Consider the following 18,900-nt stretch of genomic DNA (forward strand, 5'->3'; position numbering starts at 1 on the left):
TTCGTTATATAAATAATAAAAAATCCCTACGATTTATACAATATTATGAAGAAATATTTAAAGTAAATACATGCACTTCTTTGTAGGCTATATGTATGTTTTCTTGTCTTTTAATGTCTTGTTTTTTATGTATGTGTATGTAGTTCCTTGATAATGTTATTTTGTTCTTGAGCAATAAAAAAAAAAAAAAAAAAAAAAAGAGGGAATTACATTGTCTTTCGTTGCTCCCTTCAGTAAACACCTCAAGGGCTCCCTTCGAAGGGAGGAGGGCATAGGGAGGATCACTTCCGCTTGGAAGTTTACCTGAGTTATGTCATTGTGATCGTGTGTTGAGCAGCCATAGATCACCTCAGACGCTCCTCTGTGTTTAATGATACTCTAAAACAGCGGAGACGGAGAGAGTGAGACAGCAGCCATGAGGAGGAATAAAGCTGAGGTGGAGAGATATATTTCTGTAGCTCAAGACTCTCCCTCTCAGAAACCGGTAAGTGATGATAATGTCAGGAATAAGACGACGATGTCTTCAGTGTTATTTATATCGCATGAACTTTCCTTAAGTACTTCACTGTTTCAAAGTCACTCAGCCTCGCTTCTCTTCTCCTCGCAAATGCTGACAGAAACGCCTCAGTGGAGTTTCAGAGCTGATTACATACACCGGTTCACTTCACGCGTTTTTACTGAGCAGATAGCTATTATCAAAAATATTTTATTTACACTTGGTCACATAAATGTGTCTCCGCAAAACGGATAAATCCGACTGTCAATTCCTGCGCTGTAGACTAGCCTATATGCAAATGTAATTGAGTTCACGTCACCGAAAGCAACAAATATGAGCTGGAGCTATTGAGATATTTTTCAACAGGTAATTTAAAAATCAAAAACTGTAGGCTAATGGGAGAGAGCGGCAACAGCACTGCTAAAATCATCCAGTTTCTTTACTTTTAATGATGGTGATTGTGTATTAAACATCTGCAACTTCTTGTAGCTTACTTTCACTTTCATTTCCGACAGTTTGCTGAAGCGAAACCCAGCTAACACATTACGTAACAGTTACGTAATCCGTACTTTTTGGTCATATAATAGGCTTGTTTGAGATGCGCCTCGCCTGAAGCGTAGAGGAGGAGTGAAGAAAGTGCAGGCAAGATGTACAGATCTCTCTTCTCTAGTGGATCAGAGTCACACACCTGTGAGATCAGAGATGGACAGATCTCTCTCTTCTCTAGTGGATCAGAGTCACACACCTGTGAGATCAGAGATGGACAGATCTCTCTTCTCTAGTGGATCAGAGTCACACACCTGTGAGATCAGAGATGGACAGATCTCTCTTCTCTAGTGGATCAGAGTCACACACCTGTGAGATCAGAGATGGACAGATCTCTCTTCTCTAGTGGATCAGAGTCACACACCTGTGAGATCAGAGATGGACAGATCTCTCTCTTCTCTAGTGGATCAGAGTCACACACCTGTGAGATCAGAGATGGACAGATCTCTCTTCTCTAGTGGATCAGAGTCACACACCTGTGAGATCAGAGATGGACAGATCTCTCTCTTCTCTAGTGGATCAGAGTCACACACCTGTGAGATCAGAGATGGACAGATCTCTCTTCTCTAGTGGATCAGAGTCACACACCTGTGAGATCAGAGATGGACAGATCTCTCTCTTCTCTAGTGGATCAGAGTCACACACCTGTGAGATCAGAGATGGACAGATCTCTCTTCTCTAGTGGATCAGAGTCACACACCTGTGAGATCAGAGATGGACAGATCTCTCTCTTCTCTAGTGGATCAGAGTCACACACCTGTGAGATCAGAGATGGACAGATCTCTCTTCTCTAGTGGATCAGAGTCACACACCTGTGAGATCAGAGATGGACAGATCTCTCTTCTCTAGTGGATCAGAGTCACACACCTGTGAGATCAGAGATGGACAGATCTCTCTTCTCTAGTGGATCAGAGTCACACACCTGTGAGATCAGAGATGGACAGATCTCTCTCTTCTCTAGTGGATCAGAGTCACACACCTGTGAGATCAGAGATGGACAGATCTCTTTTCTCTAGTGGATCAGAGTCACACACCTGTGAGATCAGAGATGGACAGATCTCTCTCTTCTCTAGTGGATCAGAGTCACACACCTGTGAGATCAGAGATGGACAGATCTCTCTCTTCTCTAGTGGATCAGAGTCACACACCTGTGAGATCAGAGATGGACAGATCTCTCTTCTCTAGTGGATCAGAGTCACACACCTGTGAGATCAGAGATGGATATCGCAGGATTCACGCTCGTGTACGGTGTTGCTAAACTGGATGTAATTTAAGTTATGTTGCTTTTATATGATGAAAATAAATATAATGAACAAGACACCCAAAGTACTTTAATTCCATTTAATTAAATTCCAATCCATTTAATTCCATTACAAATATGTGTTTCTTTCTTTCTTTCTTTAGAAATTCTTTCTTTAATACGGACATGTGATATATATATATATATATATATATGGCATCACATAACCCATATAGAGATTGCACTGTCAGAGATTTGGGAATATTCACACATAATTTATACACATAAAACTTGATATCAGAGTTTTGAAATCAAACATTTGAAAAGAGATCAATATATCACGGTTGTTTAAACCAATGAGCATTAAGCTGTGTCGTCAGTAAGTCGTTTGGAGAGAAACTGCGCTCGACTGCAGAATCCGACACTGCGCCTCGCGCTCGCGAGAGTTTTCTGGCATACCTCAGCTAGGGCTGCAACAAACGATTATTTTGATAATCGATTAATCTAACGATTATTAGAACGATTAATCGACTAATCATCGATTATTTCGCCGACTAATAAGTTTGGAACGATTATTCATATTAGTTAAAACACTGAGTTATACATATTCTAACTATAATATAAAAAAGAAAATCACTTCAGCTTTTGAAATGGTTGTTTTAATGAACTTTGAGCAACTAAACGGGTCATTCTCTTTACGTTTTCAGATTTCTGTCCAACTCAAATCACACACAAATGCTCTCTAAGCATTGGTTAAATATTCTGTTCTCTTTCAATAGAAAAATAAATAAATAAAAAAACATAATCAGCTGCATTACAGACAAACTTAAACTGCAAACAATTATTATAAGAAAAAAAAAAAAATTGACATGACAATTGAGCTGACAGAGACATTCTCATTCACGTTTTAATTTACAGTATGAAAAAGTGACTGACATGATATTCTTCATAACATCTCCTTTTGTCTTCATGAATATGGAAAAAAATACAGGCAAGTGATAAGACTGTAATACCTAATAGTGTTACAATAATAATAACAGCCCTGACTCCTAAGCTCGATCAAGCTTTATTATATGCAAAAATAAATCATCACATTACTGTAATTATATTATTATTGTTAATATTATTGCTATTATTAGTAGTATTGCATTCTCTAATAAAGAGATTTACTGCTAGTTATTCAGCTCCAGCTGGAGAACACTCACCGGCTCCTCTTGTTTCCTCTTTAAGTGCTTTAACATGCATGTCGCTACTCGATCCGTACCGGAAACACGATCTGTACTGCGCATGTGCGGGAACGCGTCTGCTTCCTGTCTGATGCCGAAACCATTTACGGCAGTTGTTGCTCGACACTACACGACCCGTATCGTAACTGAAGCCCCTTAACTGACTTTTATTACTTTTATTTATCCTTTGTCATGTTATTTATTGTTTGTTTATTTATTTTATTTTAACTTTAATTTATTTTCTTCTCCCTAAAGTTGTGTGTTATTCTACGTGCTCTGTTTCCTGTTAACACTCATATTTTTGTCAATTCTGTATAAGCCAGCTATTGTTGTAAATTTTACATAAAAAAAAAATAAAAAAAAACCCGATCCGTATCGGAAATAGTTATTTACTAGTGATTATCTTAATATATATATATATATATATATATATATATATATATATATATATATATATATATATATATATATATATATATATATATATATATATATATATATATATATATATATATATACACAGTGCAATGCATAAGTTAATACACCCATGCTAAAGTTGACTAAAAAGAGGAATAAAAAATCATATTTTGGAAATTGAACTTAATGCCAATCTCTAGGTATGGTGAAGGCTATGTGATGATGTGGGGCTATTTTAATTCCAAAGGCCAAGGGAACTTTATCAGGATGCATAGTATCCTGGATCCATGAAGTAACTGGCCTTTAAAAATAAAAATCTGCCTGCCTCTATGGGAATTTAACATCGGGGTGTACTAACTTATGCACCCTGTATTTTAAGTAAGAACATTTATTTATTTACGATACATTATTCATTCACAAAGAAAATTGGTGGCCTTAAAGGTTGGATTTTTCCTAATTTTTTTAATTAAGGCATTAAGTTCAATTTCCAAAATATGATTTTTTATTCCTCTTTTTAGTCAACATTAGCATGGGTGTATTAACTTATGCATTGCACTGTATATATCAAGGTTACATTAAATTGATTGATTAAATAAAATAAATGGAGAATTAAATAGTTTATGTATGGGAAATACAGATGTGCATTAAGTGTGGGCATTATGATGGTTGTAGTGTGCGATCAGCCTCCTCTGCAGAAGTAATATTGTAATATATTGTAATATTTACAATATTACTACATGTAATATTTCATTTGGTAAAGGTTTGTTCTACTTATTTCAGCATACTTTAACAAATGTCTGCACTCAAGAAAACAGAAACACACAGGATAAAATTATTTATTTATTTATTAATAAATGAATTCATCCATACCTACCTCCATCTATCATCCATCCCTCCATCCATCTATCATCTGTCCCTCCATCTATCTATCATCCGTCCCTCCATCCATCTATCTCTCCCTCCATCCATCTATCTATCTCTCCATCTATCTCTCCCTCCATCTATCTCTCCATCTATCTCTTCATCTATCTCTCCATCTATCTCTCCCTCCATCCATCTATCATCCGTCCCTCCATCTATCTATCATCCGTCCCTCCATCTATCATCCGTCCCTCCATCTATCATCCATCCCTCCATCCATCTATCATCCGTCCCTCCATCTATCATCCGTCCCTCCATCTATCATCCATCCCTCCATCCATCTATCTCTCCCTCCATCCATCTATCTATCTCTCCATCTATCTCTTCATCTATCTCTCCCTCCATCTATCTACCCCTCCATCTATCTCTCCCTCCATCTATCTCTCCCTCCATCTATCTACCCCTCCATCTATCTCTCCCTCCATCTATCTCTCCCTCCATCCATCTATCTATCTCTCCATCTATCTACCCCTCCATCTATCTCTCCATCTATCTCTTCATCTATCTCTCCATCTATCTCTCCCTCCATCTATCTACCCCTCCATCTATCTCTCCCTCCATCCATCTATCTATCTCTCCATCTATCTACCCCTCCATCTATCTCTCCATCTATCTCTTCATCTATCTCTCCCTCCATCTATCTACCCCTCCATCTATCTCTCCCTCCATCTATCTACCCCTCCATCTATCTACCCCTCCATCTATCTTTCCCTCCATCTATCTCTCCCTCCATCCATCTATCTACCCCTCCATCTATCTCTCCATCTATCTCTCCATCTATCTCTTCATCTATCTCTCCATCTATCTCTCCCTCCATCTATCTCTCCATCTATCTCTTCATCTATCTCTTCATCTATCTCTCCATCTATCTCTCCCTCCATCCATCTACCCCTCCATCTATCTCTCCCTCCATCCATCTACCCCTACATCTATATCCATCCATCCCTCCCTTCTTCCTTCCTCCTCCATCCCTCCTCCCTCCATGAAGGAAATAAATATTCTACGCCAAAAGTAGGCTACCAGAGAAAGTCTCAGCTGTGCTCAGATCTGTAAACCGTACAGTTGCTTTGGTTTTCAGCCCGTACCCGTTTCGCCCCATGGCTCAAAAGGGACACAACAAAAATAGGGACACCCGAGAAAGCCAAAATAGAAGGCAACATTTATTAACGAAATATAACTATACAGAAAAAAAAAAAAACTACATACAACGGTAACAGTGAACAAATTCATAATCCGTGCACGCTTTCGCAATCGTTGTTTTTTAAATCGTTCTTTCGCAGTAGTTGTTTGTAATATTCAGTTCCAATAGGTGAAGTTACACAACAATATGCTGATTGATTACATAACAATATTTGGATGTAATATTCAGTTCCTGTGAAAACCTGTTCCAGTTAATGGGAGTGTACACAGGTGATGTTGTGTAATATTCAGTACAGTAAACTCCACCCGCTGGAACGGTTTCTTACAGTAACTGAATATTACACAACATCACCTGTTCAGTTTTGCAAACTGTAGCCTACTCACAGATTTGTGGCCTATACCTTATTTTAGAAATCTGTTTTGATGAATACAACTGTCTTAACTGAATTTTTCTATGATTTGGCGATGGGGTGTGTAATGTAGATGACATGAAACTGCATGTGGTCTCCCGTATTTTGGTACCCAAATGTATACAGAGCATTGCAATAATCAAGTCTTGTTGAAATAAACTGGAAAAAACTGGCTCTGACAACAGAGTTTATTAGTTTGTCGAATTTTAACTCAGAATCAACAACAACACCCAAGTTCTTTACATTAGTGCGGATATTGGCTTGCAGAGGTCCTCTAAACTAGAGTTCAGGCCGTCTACCAAATGAGGGGAGCCAAATAAAAGGACTTTAGTCTTGTTTTCATTTAACCGAAGAAAATTATGGCCCATCCAACTTTTAATGTCACTTACACAGGCTAACAAATCAGATGAGGACGTAGACTTACTAGGTAGGACGTAGGTTTTATTGACATGTATCCGCATAATATAAGCATATATAAAAAGAAGAAAATCGGGCCCAAAATATAGCTTTGTTGCACTCCAGCCGTGACAGAAGCCGGCGATGGGTGAACCTGGCCATCTCCACAGAGAAGCTCCTCTCAGAGAAATAGGACTCGAGTCACTCCGGTTTAAAAGGACTTTAACCCTCTGGGGTCTGAGGTGTTTTCTGGGCCTGGAGGTGTTCTGACATGCTCTGACATTTGTGCTTATTTCTGTTACTTGTGACTTTTCCATGGCTAAAGTCTGATTACACTGTATTCAGCACAAACTCTGCTACAATAATATATCAGCAGCATGTGTGTAAAAGTTTGTAGTTTTGAGATAATAATGTTTATGCGTGGTTTGTAAAAAAAAAAAAAAAAAAAAAATTGTCACTAAAATAAGGTCATGAAACCCATACTGATTATTTCTTCACGAGACTTTTGAAATTTGTATCACGTAGCCTAGAATATTTGCTCCAAAACTATGTGAAAATCATCCTGAGTACTCAGATAAAACAAAATATTGATTTAAAATTTGTAAGACATGTTTTGTGTGAGAAAGCTTTATGCGAGGAGGGCATGAATCATGAATATTGATGTATTTCACACCTGAGAAAGACAAAGACCCTCCCCTAATGGCCCTATTAGGCATGGGACTGTGAGGGAACTTGCATAAAGAATGAAGAGAGATTTAAAAAATAATGGCTTTTTGATTGTTTGGATTTATTTACAACACAACATAATCCAAAGATACATCATAAAGGACAAAAAAAAGCACATTATTGAACACACTGATGTAAAGACAGAGACTTGAGCAGTCACACACATTTGTGCCATTCCTGAAACATAGTACATACCTGTAATTTTCAAGGTGTTTGATTTTTCACTTTACCATGTTCATGTACAGAGACTGATGTGAATGTTGAAGTCAGAAGGACTCATCAGTGGTATCTGGTCCCTGTAAAAAGAATTTTAAAAACCTGAAATAGTGACCATGTGTTAAAATTGTGATTTAAAATTTACCAAAAAAAAAATATATATACTGTATATATATATATAAAAGACTATATTATATAATTGAACACCAGATTTGTTGGGTATGTATATGTTGTTGTGCTGACATATACGTGTAGGGCTGCATAAAATAACAACAACAATAGCCTGGCGGCCTAAGGAACACTTCAGTAACACTACACTAGAGAAAAATATATAGATTATCAAATGTTACTTCAAATGTTTCCACTCGTTATGAAATGAGATGGAGTAAAAACATGAAGCCTAATCTTTGGCGCGTTTTGCTTTTCAAACGCACAGCGCGAGCAGGGAACACTTACTGAAGCGATCGAGCCGCTTCAAACTATGAAACATTATTGTTAACCTACCACATTATACATATCTACTTTTGAGCAGATATCCACGGTATTTAACATTAAACACGGGTCTAAACATTATAATATTCACCATATTAGAGTATAAACACTCATACTAGCCTACTTGTATATCATGCTGTGTTTTATTATCTAAAAAACATCCTTGTGTTGTACATGTATATAAATTTAGCATCGAAAGGTTGCCTACCTGTCTATAGTTCATATTTCAACATGTTTATGTCTATATACATTTTAGTCTGGCACCATTTTGACTAGTTGCTACAATGTAAAGTTTATGCAACAATAACATGCTTACTATTATGAGTGTAAATTCCTTACCTAAAAATCTCTCATCTTCAAATCGTGTTCTTCTGCGGTAAATCCAAGGTAAACAGGACAACATGTCTTCCAAACCCGATGAAAATCAGAGGAATACTGAAGTCTCTGAGTCTTTGTTTTTGAGGTAATGAAGGTGTTCACAGATCTGCGTTGCTTCCATAGACTGTAAAAAAAAAATGGACGTAGTGTGCGTGACGTCACCCATAGGTTTCTGAAGAGCATTTTTGAAGCCTAAAGTGGGCGGAGCTGGCCATCGCCATCTTGGCCTCGCGTCACCTCGTGTCACTCCCGGATAACAGAATATGTGCAAAGAGGCGGGGCGTGGGCGGGGCTGAGGAGCCTGGCTATCTGAAACCACACCCATCTAGCTCGACGTGATCGAGTTAGCTCAGGCTGGGGAGCTAATGCTATATGCTACTGACAGTACCAAGTCTGTGACTGGACAGGGCCTCGCGCTAAAGCGACAGTTGATGATTAAAATCAGAATGCCAATTAAATGTCCTGTTTTTGCCCTTCAAAATATTATAATAGTTGAAAGACATGGCTACAAGTGAGACTGTGTATCGTGATGCTGTACTATTCTACTAATTGAAAATGTATTATGCAGTAACTTACAATATTACTCTGAGAGTGTGTGTGTGACCGTGATTTATGTGCATACATGTCAGTCACTCTTTTTTTACTGTCTGGTCCGCCAGTGCAGCATCGCTCGTCAAGTCCTTATGAATGTGAATGTGATAATGGATGATAGGTCTGAACTGTGTCTCATTATCTTGATGGTATTCCCGGGCACTCTCACTGGTGATCGTTACACATATGCTGTTTAAACATGGATTTTATCCATTTATTTATTTATTCATTTTATCTATATTATTTTCCATACACAGATGTTTCATGGAACGTTGGGTCACGATTATTTTTCAAAAGTCATGGAAATGTATTGGTAGAAATGTGTACGAACCCTGGATTATCCATTTGAGTCGCAGTGCATGATGGGAACTGAGCCCCACCTCGACCGTGTTGAATGCAATCAAATAGTATGAATGATCTCGCTCAGTATTTCTCATTGAGTGCACCGAACCTTGAGTCCAGCAGCTTTTCCAGAAACTCCGTTCATCAGATGTGCCATTGATTCATCAACTCTGTACTAAATACTCATTGAGATTCATTCATTTCAATTGCATTGAAGTATAATAGTTTCCTCTGCTCTGTACAGTTAATAACTTTCAGCTTTAGGGTTTACAGTGTTAAAGATTTAAGCTGAATATTATATGGTATACAGTTCATATATACATTATTACACAGATATTGTTTAATTGTAACACTAACCTGTTTTGTGTCTTGCAGAAGTCAGTGCAAGGGTTTCTGTTTGCCAAACTATACTTTGAGGCTAAAGAATATGAGCTTGCTAAAAGGTAGGCTGACTCCTTTGCTCTGTCTTCTGTCTAATGCCTGGTTTCTCTGTGAAGTGATGTGTTTCTCTCACACCATTGGGTCATAGGCATGTTTCGGAGTATTTGACTGTAAAGCCGAAGGATCCTAAAGCGCACAAGTTCCTCGGGCAGCTGTTCGAGCGGGACGGGGAAACGGACAAAGCTGTGGGATGTTACAAGGTTCGGATTCCCTTCATTTAGTCTGACATGTTTCTCTACGGCAGTGGTCTTTGAATACACACTTCAGCTGTGGAGTTTAACGATAATAGTGCTGGAAAATATACATGCATACAAAATTATCTGAAATGTTTCCGCAGTGTTGATACACGGGTAACTCCTGCGTTTCCTCTCTCTCTCGGACACACTGCAGTCTGTGTGTTGATATTCAGTGATATAGTGTGTTGCGCTGCATGTTTCAGAGTGAAGCGCGGCTCTGTGTTCATTAATACGCTGTCAGCTCATGATCCGGTGTTTTCAGAGTCTTAGAGCGGCTTCACAGTGAGTGAATGCAGTGAACTCTATCTGTACATGAGCTGCCCGTCCAAACCCTATCTGGTTCACGAGCTCAAGCTGTTATTACCTTTTATTAACCGAATAATAGTAAGAAGAAAAAAAACGTATAGATATCAATCTGCGTATACGATAAACATCGGTTATGCTCATCTTTGGTAACTCTGTCTTGAGTAAAACAGCTCTATTTTGAAGCGCTTACACACACCTGAACCAGAAGCGATGAGACTCTGTTTTACAGAAATGGAAGTTTGTTGATCATGACCCGTGTTGGTTTATCTCGTGGGTATCAGTTTCTCACATTCAGTTATAACACAGTTAGTCCAGGTGAAGCACATCAGGATTATTCTTCCCTTTGTTTCCAAGGATGTTGTATTGTTGAACTTCTAATGCACTTTTAAACTATTAGCATGTAATGCTGATGTTTGTTTCTGAACTCCAGCGCTCAGTGGATCTGAATCCGGCTCAGTCAGACCTGGTTCTGAAGCTGGCGGAGCTGCTGTGCGGGAAACCTGAGCCTGACAACCGGGCCGAGTTATGGGTGGAGAAAGCTGCCAAGCTGCTGCCGGGACATCCCAACGTCTTCAACCTGAGGGTCAGTGCACACATTCACATCACATCACATCTCATTCCCATCCCATCACCTGCTCTGAACACACCCGCTGTCCTCTGAGTTCACCCCTATTCTCTCTGATGCAGGAGAAGCTTCTGAGCACTCGAGGACAGAACGGCTCCATCCAGCTGTACGAGCTGCTTCAGTCTGAGCTCAAGCTGCGGCCCGACGACTCCTACATCAATGACCGGCTGGTGCGTCTGTACAGTGCAGACGGCCGGCACGAGGAGGCGGTGAAGCACTGTCTGGAGGTGGAGAAGACTGGCCTTCTGAGGGACCGTCTGGAGTGGTACGAGCTTCTGGTCAGCACCCTTCAGGTCAGTGATCGTCTCATCTCCTCTTATGTTAGACGAGCTGACTCTTAACTAGGTTGCTTTTTGGGAGATTTTACAATCTTTATTTGAAGCATCAAGTTACTTTCAAAAGGTGTTGGATTCTATTGTAAATACCATCTTTTGACGATGTAATCGTGCAGCTCTAGTGTCAGTACATGCTCTTCTGGGATAGAGAAGGATGTTTTGCATTCTGTCTGTTTTGATGTGACCATGAAAGGTTTGAGCAGATCAGGGGAAGTTGGTGATATCGAGAGAGTGATCAGTCTTCTGTGTTTCAGGAGTATCACTGCCGGCTGTGCATGGCGTTGAACAAGCAGGCGTCGCGCAAGTTTCACAAAGAGTTGCTGTTAGCGCTCTGCAGCCGCGTCCGACTGACGCTGAAGGAGAAGAGCTGCGAGGAGAGCGCTTATGCTCTCAGGAGGTACGGCAACACCAGCCTGTCTGGACACTACCACAACACTTGCTGAAATGAATCATGTCTCATGTAATCAATCAATCAGTGTTTCAACCACATAAAAGGCGTCAATAAAACAGCTGGAGAACAATGCCACTGTAAGGGGATAATACAGTTAAAGACCAAAGGACCAGATATGATTCATGAAGACCAGGAGTTAGAAGTGCAGTCAATTTAAAAGAAGGGTCAGAATTATAATAAATTGAAGATTTTTTTTTTTACTGAAGATAGTTTGCAGTTTCATCAGCAGAAGTTCAGCTTGACGACTCACAGGAGTTTGTAGGCCGCCCCGTTTACAGTTACAAAGATCAACAGTTATTCCCTTCACCAAGGTCTACGCTACGTCATCGCTTCAGGTTGAATGATTCTGATTGGCTAAGAAATAGATAAACATAGTAATTTTCCGCACATATACAGATAGACGGAAGCATATCTCCATTGATTATGCGGCTGATACTCGGACCCTGAAGTTAGGCACGTCGTGACCTTCCGGGTCGCAGATTTGGGTTATTGGGCGCCAGCATGTCCAGAACAACAACACCTCAGTCCATCTCCAATAATGCCAGTGGTTCCTTAACCTGTAACCAAGAATACTACCACACACACACGCACACACAGCTTCTTCAAGGTTGGATTTGGTAGGGCTTTAACAATAAACATGAGAGTTTTCTCAAAACATCCATATAACATGTTCTTTCTCTCAGTGAGAGGACACTTTAATCTAACACAGTAAAGACTTTAACTAAGAAATGTTCACTTAAACTATTGGTTCCAATGACCCCTGTGACCTATAGCTGTCATGGTGAGCTAGAAGAACAGATATAACAGTTTTAACATGTTGAAGACCTTTCTCAAACAAACCGAGTCCATATTTAATCTCTGGAAGCCGGGCTAAATGAGCAAGCACTGTTACTGCATTCAGATATCAAATACAGACATTAGAGAATACATGAAAAGAACATTTCACATGATTTCAGTAATCATACTGGTAACTTCTGTAACTTAGTAAAATCACATAAGCTTAGAGAAGTCATTCAACTCATTTGATATTTATTAATATTAGATATACATTGAAGCAGCAGTGGATTCCAGAATCACTCCCTTCACCACATTTACCTCAGAAAAGCCATTCAATGACCATAAACACATAGTCAGCTAGAAAAATAACTCTAGAGAGGAGTTGGGGTTAAATACTGTATATTCACAACTACACAGGGCTCCGAACCGGTTCAAGAAACAAAAATAAAAAAAACAAAATTTTAACAGGAACAAACAAAAACGAAATCAATTTTAAACGTTCTGAACAGAAACGCTTATTTGAAATGACCATTAACTTGATAATAAAGTTTATCTTTGTTTAATATTTTAATTTGGCAGTCAACCAATCATGAATTCAAATGCAAATGTGACGTTGACGCATCCAATGTGAGTGAAATGCCTGCGCTCAGTTGTCAAGTCATCCTATGTAATGTGCTGGCATTAGCTGTTGGATCGCAGGAGTTTATTATCCGAGGATATGTCACCATGGCAGGTTATATCCAGCGTGGTGTGCTTTAAAACCAGTGAAAATTGCAGGTTGAACGAATGAATGAATGAATGAATGAATGAGGCATTTATATAGTGCTTTCACATGTACTACTGTACACCCAAAGCACTTTACAATCATATCAGGGAATCTCTCCTCAACCACCACCAGTGTGAGCATCCACTGGGATGATTACAGGTGACTAATTACAGGTTAGTGTAGAACTAGTGTAGAACTGCTACTATTCAGGATATTTAAAATTAAATGTATGTTTAAATTATTAAACACCTTGTTGTCAAAGTTAGTATTGTGGCTTTATGTATAGTCAGACTCTTGCATTTCGTTATATTGTATTTTCCAAAATCAAGCTCAAATAGAGTTTTGATGTGTTTCACCAGTGAAAGTCTAAGATTTGTGTTTTATCCGTCATTAGAGCGGCCGCATCTGAGTTAGATCTGAGTGCCTCGCATTAAGTTTTATTAACTTACAGGTTACAAAGTTATTGTAGCTATGTAGCTATATATTTGGCAAAAAGCTTGTGTTATAAAAGATGAAGTGCTATGCCCAGGCAAATACCTGACTAAGACACTCTTCTCCACTCCATAAATACATAAAACATTAGCCTTTACACACATTGTGTTTCGAATGAAGAAAAAGCTGTACTTATTCATAGAACCAGTTCTTTGTTTACCCTTGCACTGCAAACAAGCAAAGACAGTCTCCAAAATGCGTGCAGGACATTCACGATTGAGGCGGATTGAGCTTCTGTATGAGGTTTTGCCGACAGCTTGAGGATCCACTCGGTTTAGCCACAAGCTCTTTGTATAAAGTTTCATTCAAGCTCTGTTATAAAATATAGGCCTTTTTTTTTTTTTTTACCTTATTAAGCAGTATTTTTTCTAATCAAACCGTTTTCGGAAAGCTAATGTTACAAAAGGAATGCATGAACAGAAACGTTAAAATAGGGTTAGGTGAACTGATAACATTTTATACTACATATTCATTATATTTTAACTTAATGTATGCTTGAATAAATCATCATGAAAACAAGTTGTGACAGCCATGTTTAAATGTTTATATTTCAACATATCATTAAAGGTTGATATAAAAACTGCCTTAAGGGTAATTTAAATGTTTGTAGTGAACTTTGAGTGTTGATTATTAAATGAATTTGATAAATTTATCATTAAATAAACTTTATTCACTTCAGAGCAACACTAGTTTGTAGCAGTAACAGTGAGGCTTGCCTGCACTGTCTATCACTACTAGTCTTTCAGTTTTTGGGGTTTTTTGCTCAACAGGTTCTATATGTCAGAAAGAAAATATTTTCCTTAATTTTCTTTCTTAGTTACAACAAATTAATCTGTTTTTTAATTGACAGGAATAAGTTCATAAAGCCACTTTGGCTGGTGAATGATGGTAGCATTTTTCACCCAGACTCATAGATGTCTTTTCTTCAGTGTTAGCCTGCTAGATAACGTCAGTGCTTCAGTCAGCAGACTTCAGGTTCACGCGTTCATGAAATGTTCACGCCATGTTTCTGCTGCAGTTTGGACCGTGCGATGCAGTCTCTGAAGAACACGGCCTCGAACACTCTGGACGAGCTGTCGGAGGTGTTCACGGAGACGAGGGCTCAGCTGTACCTGTACGCCGGGACGCAGCTGCTGAAGACGGCGCAGGACGGGCCGCAGACGTGGAGGGCCGTGCGGGATTTAGCCGCGCTCTGTTATCTCGTGGCCTATCAGGTATGATGTGCGCTTCCTCTAGGGCTGGGGAAAAAATATTGATTTCTCGATTTCAACCAATTCTCATTTTGAAGAACCGATATGGATTCATAAATACCAAGAATCGATCTTTCAGTATGTACTGATCAGTTGATGAATGAACAAAGCTTTGTAGCACTTCCCACCCAATAAATTGCAATAAGATTTGTTACTTCTGATATGAAACAAAGTCTCCTCTATCAAATTCTGTCCATTTTACGAAATTCAAACGATAAATACCGTTTTAGCGCTCTTTAGTGTGTGGTTACAGATGAAACCATCATCTTTTCCTCTTTACTACTAGTTACAGCAGCAAATAAACATGAATGAACATCATAAGGAATGTTGAAAGATACAGAACAACTTACTGAAATGGCTGTGCAAATACATCTACTGATGCTACTGGACACATCTTCAGTGATGTTCCTGGAATCATTGGGTGTTTTGGCGTCTTTCAACATCATACACCCTCATCCAGGTGACCCAGCTGTCAGACCCCAGCTTGTGTCCAGTTGGCAAATCTAGCTAAACTGCCCCCATGGATATCCTCTCTTGAGCCATAGCCATCTTGAGGCTTTCTCTGCTGCTTCAGTGGTATTGCGGATGGCTCTTCTTCTCCTCACTCCATCAATGCCATCAGACTGAAGAATCTGGACAGGGATTGGGCTACAAAGCTCCTGCATCCTACCTCACCTTGCTCTCCATCCGGCTTGTCGACACTCGCTGACCAGTCCCTCGTTCTTGGAGAGCTTCCTCTCAAAAGCGTCTTCCAGGCGGTCTTCCCAAGGGACTGTAAGCTCCAACAGAACTACTTGTTTGGTGGAATCAGACAAAAGAACGACATCTGGTCTTAAGGTGGTGGTCACAACGTGGTTGGGGAACTTGAGTTGCCTCTCCAAGTCCACTAATAGCTTCCAGTCCCACGCAGTGGCCAGGATGCCTGCAGATGGTATGCAATGGCTTGCTTGGAGGGGCGGGAGCGCTTGGCCCACTCGACTCCTATAGCAATGGCCTTCAGCACCTGGTCATGCCTCCACCTGTACCTTCCCTCTCCCAGTGCCTTTGTGCAGCAACTCGGAATGTGCTCTTGGGTTCCACGCTTATAGCACAGTGGGCATGCTGGTGACTCCACCTTGCCCCATATGTGAATGTTTGATGGGCTGGGAAGCACATCGTATACCGCCTGGATGAGAAACTTGATCTGCTGTGGCTCTGCCTTCCACAGCTCCGCCCATGTCACCTTCCTCTGGATCATGCTCTCCCATCTTATCCAGGTACCCTGTTGCCTCATTCCTACTGTCCTGCAGGTTCTCTCCTCCTCGACCACTGCTCTCAACTCCTCCTGGACTAGACGGTGCTTTTCCTTCCCTTTGATGGTGTCTATGTGGGGAGTTGAAAAGGAACCCAGTCCAGCCCTACCTCTTGTTACAACCCCCACCAGCCTTTTGTGATGTAATCTAGCCTCTGCTTGTCGATAAGCTTCCTCAGCCTTCCATTTCCGACCAGTCCTCACTTCAATCCCAGCCGTTGCCACTTGAGTCTTTCTTCTTTTTTTCTTTTCTTTATTTATAAAGCACATTTAAAAACAACCCTAGGTTGACCAAAGTGCTGTACATGACAATTTACAAAAGGATAAAAGACAACTATATAACATATTTTAGACTAACAACATCTGTTCAAGAAAATAGGATCGAAGCATAGATTTAAAAACAAAAAAAGATGTTGCTGTTCGGATGGCTACAGGAAGCTTGTTCCAGAGTGTTGGACCAGCAATAGAAAAAGCTCGATCACCACGGTGTTTCAATCTAGACCTAGGGATGGACAACATTCATAAGTGTCCCGATCTAAGTAGGCACGAAGAGTTGTGTGAATGAAGATAGACTGGAGCAAGATTATGTAAAGATTTAAAAACTAGGGTTAATATTTTGAATTCTACTCTGAATTTAACCGGCAACCATTTCAAGGAGATCAAAATTGTAGTGATGTGCTGAAGCTTACGTGAGCTAGTCAGAAGCCTGGCCGCTGCATTTTGGACCATTTGCAATCGCTCCATAGATGACCGATTAATCCCAAAATAGAGCGAATTGCAATAGTAAAACAATTGAGATAAAAACGATTTGACTTTAGCTAGACGACGAAGATGGAAAAAACATGACTTGACTACCACATTGATCTGCTTATCAAACTTAAGACCAGAATCAAAACGAAAACCTACATTTTTTTGCACACGTGGTGACCCATTGGGTTAAATAACCAAGGTCATAGGTGCTGGCATTAAAGGCATCACTAGGCCCAAACAGAATCACTTCGGTTTTGTCTTCATTTAATGTCAAGAAATTATTTGTGAACCATAATTTAAGTTCCTGAATACAATCAATCAGAGCTCCCATTGCATGTTTATCATTAGATTTTAAAGGGAGATACAGCTGGGCATCATCAGCATATAAATGAAAAGAAATCCTATATTTATGAAAGATTTAACCCAGGGGCAGCAAATATATCATGAATAAAATCGGAGCAAGAATGGAACCCTGAGGGACACCACAAGTCAAAGGAACAGTAGAGGATGTATGTTGTCCAATACGAACAGAAATCTTACGATCACTTAAATAGGCCCAGAACCATTCAAGAGTGGTACCTGTAAGGCCAATGCAATTTTTTAAACGAGAGATGAGTTTACAATATCAAAGGCAGAGCTGAGATCTAGTAAAACCAAAGCAACAGCATTTCCAGCATCAGTAGCCAATAGAATGTCATTTGAAACTTTTAGTAGAGCAGATTCAGTACTATGTAATTTTCTGAAACCAGATTGAAAAGTTTCATAAATATGGTTTGTACTAAGAAAGGCCTGTAGTTGAAATAACACCACTTTCTCCAAAATTTTGGCCATAAATGGTAGATTAGAGATTGGTCTAAAATGTGCCAAGACAGATATGTCTGAATTTGGGGCCTTTAACATTGGGGTAATTGTTGCATGTTTAAGACTATCGGGGACCATTCCAGTGCTCAAACTCAAGTTTACAAAGAATAGCACATCTGTACCAACAATATTTACAACTTGCTTAAAAAAGTGAGAAGGCATGACATCAAGAGGACAGACAGTCTAAAATGTGCAATGATATTTTTGCAAATAGGAAGAGTAATAGGATCGAAGGAGGACCAAGTAGCAGGGCTCCATGGTATGTCATAAATGTCAGAATTAGAATGGAAATTTTGTGGTCTCAGCCTAATAACTTTCTCAACAAAATAAAAAAAAAAATTCTCACATGTAGTTTCAGACTCATCTATACAAACATTTACCACTGGATTTAAAACAGAATCAACAGTAGAATATAGTATTTTCGGACTATGACAATTGTTATTTATAATCTCTGACAAATATTTAGCTTTTGCAACCTTGACCGCTTTCTGAAATACTGATAGAGATTCCCTCATAAGTTCATAGGAAACCTGCAACCTATCCTTATGCCATTTGTGTTCATACCTCCTTCAAGTTTTTCTAAGTGAGTGAATCGAGTCATTTAACCATGGTTGATGTTTTTTTCTCGGCCGCTTGGCCTTCATAGGAGCAATGGAATTCAAGATGTTCAGACAGATATTGTTAAAAAAGCAAAGGTACTTATCAGCATTTTTCATTCTGAGCGGTGAATCCGTTAAGCCAGGGAGATGAGCTGCTGCATAAGATGAAGCGAACTCCTCGGC

General features: G+C 39.5%; 1 protein-coding gene across 1 annotated transcript in view; it reads left to right on the forward strand.

Annotated features, from left to right (window-relative positions):
• The first annotated feature begins 312 nt into the window (after positions 1 to 312).
• LOC308692399 (E3 SUMO-protein ligase RanBP2-like) overlaps positions 313 to 18,900 on the forward strand; it is a 59,925-nt gene continuing 41,337 nt past the window's right edge. The window contains exons 1-7 of the mRNA XM_081368368.1: positions 313 to 484; positions 9,913 to 9,980; positions 10,067 to 10,178; positions 10,951 to 11,103; positions 11,208 to 11,438; positions 11,735 to 11,877; positions 14,985 to 15,180. Of these exons, the coding sequence (XP_081224494.1) occupies positions 416 to 484; positions 9,913 to 9,980; positions 10,067 to 10,178; positions 10,951 to 11,103; positions 11,208 to 11,438; positions 11,735 to 11,877; positions 14,985 to 15,180 (972 nt within the window). The 5' untranslated portion in view covers positions 313 to 415. The remainder of the gene's footprint in view (positions 485 to 9,912; positions 9,981 to 10,066; positions 10,179 to 10,950; positions 11,104 to 11,207; positions 11,439 to 11,734; positions 11,878 to 14,984; positions 15,181 to 18,900) is intronic.

This window comes from Scardinius erythrophthalmus (assembly GCF_964197995.2).
Source record: "Scardinius erythrophthalmus genome assembly, chromosome: 6".
Classification (NCBI taxonomy): domain Eukaryota; kingdom Metazoa; phylum Chordata; class Actinopteri; order Cypriniformes; family Leuciscidae; genus Scardinius; species Scardinius erythrophthalmus.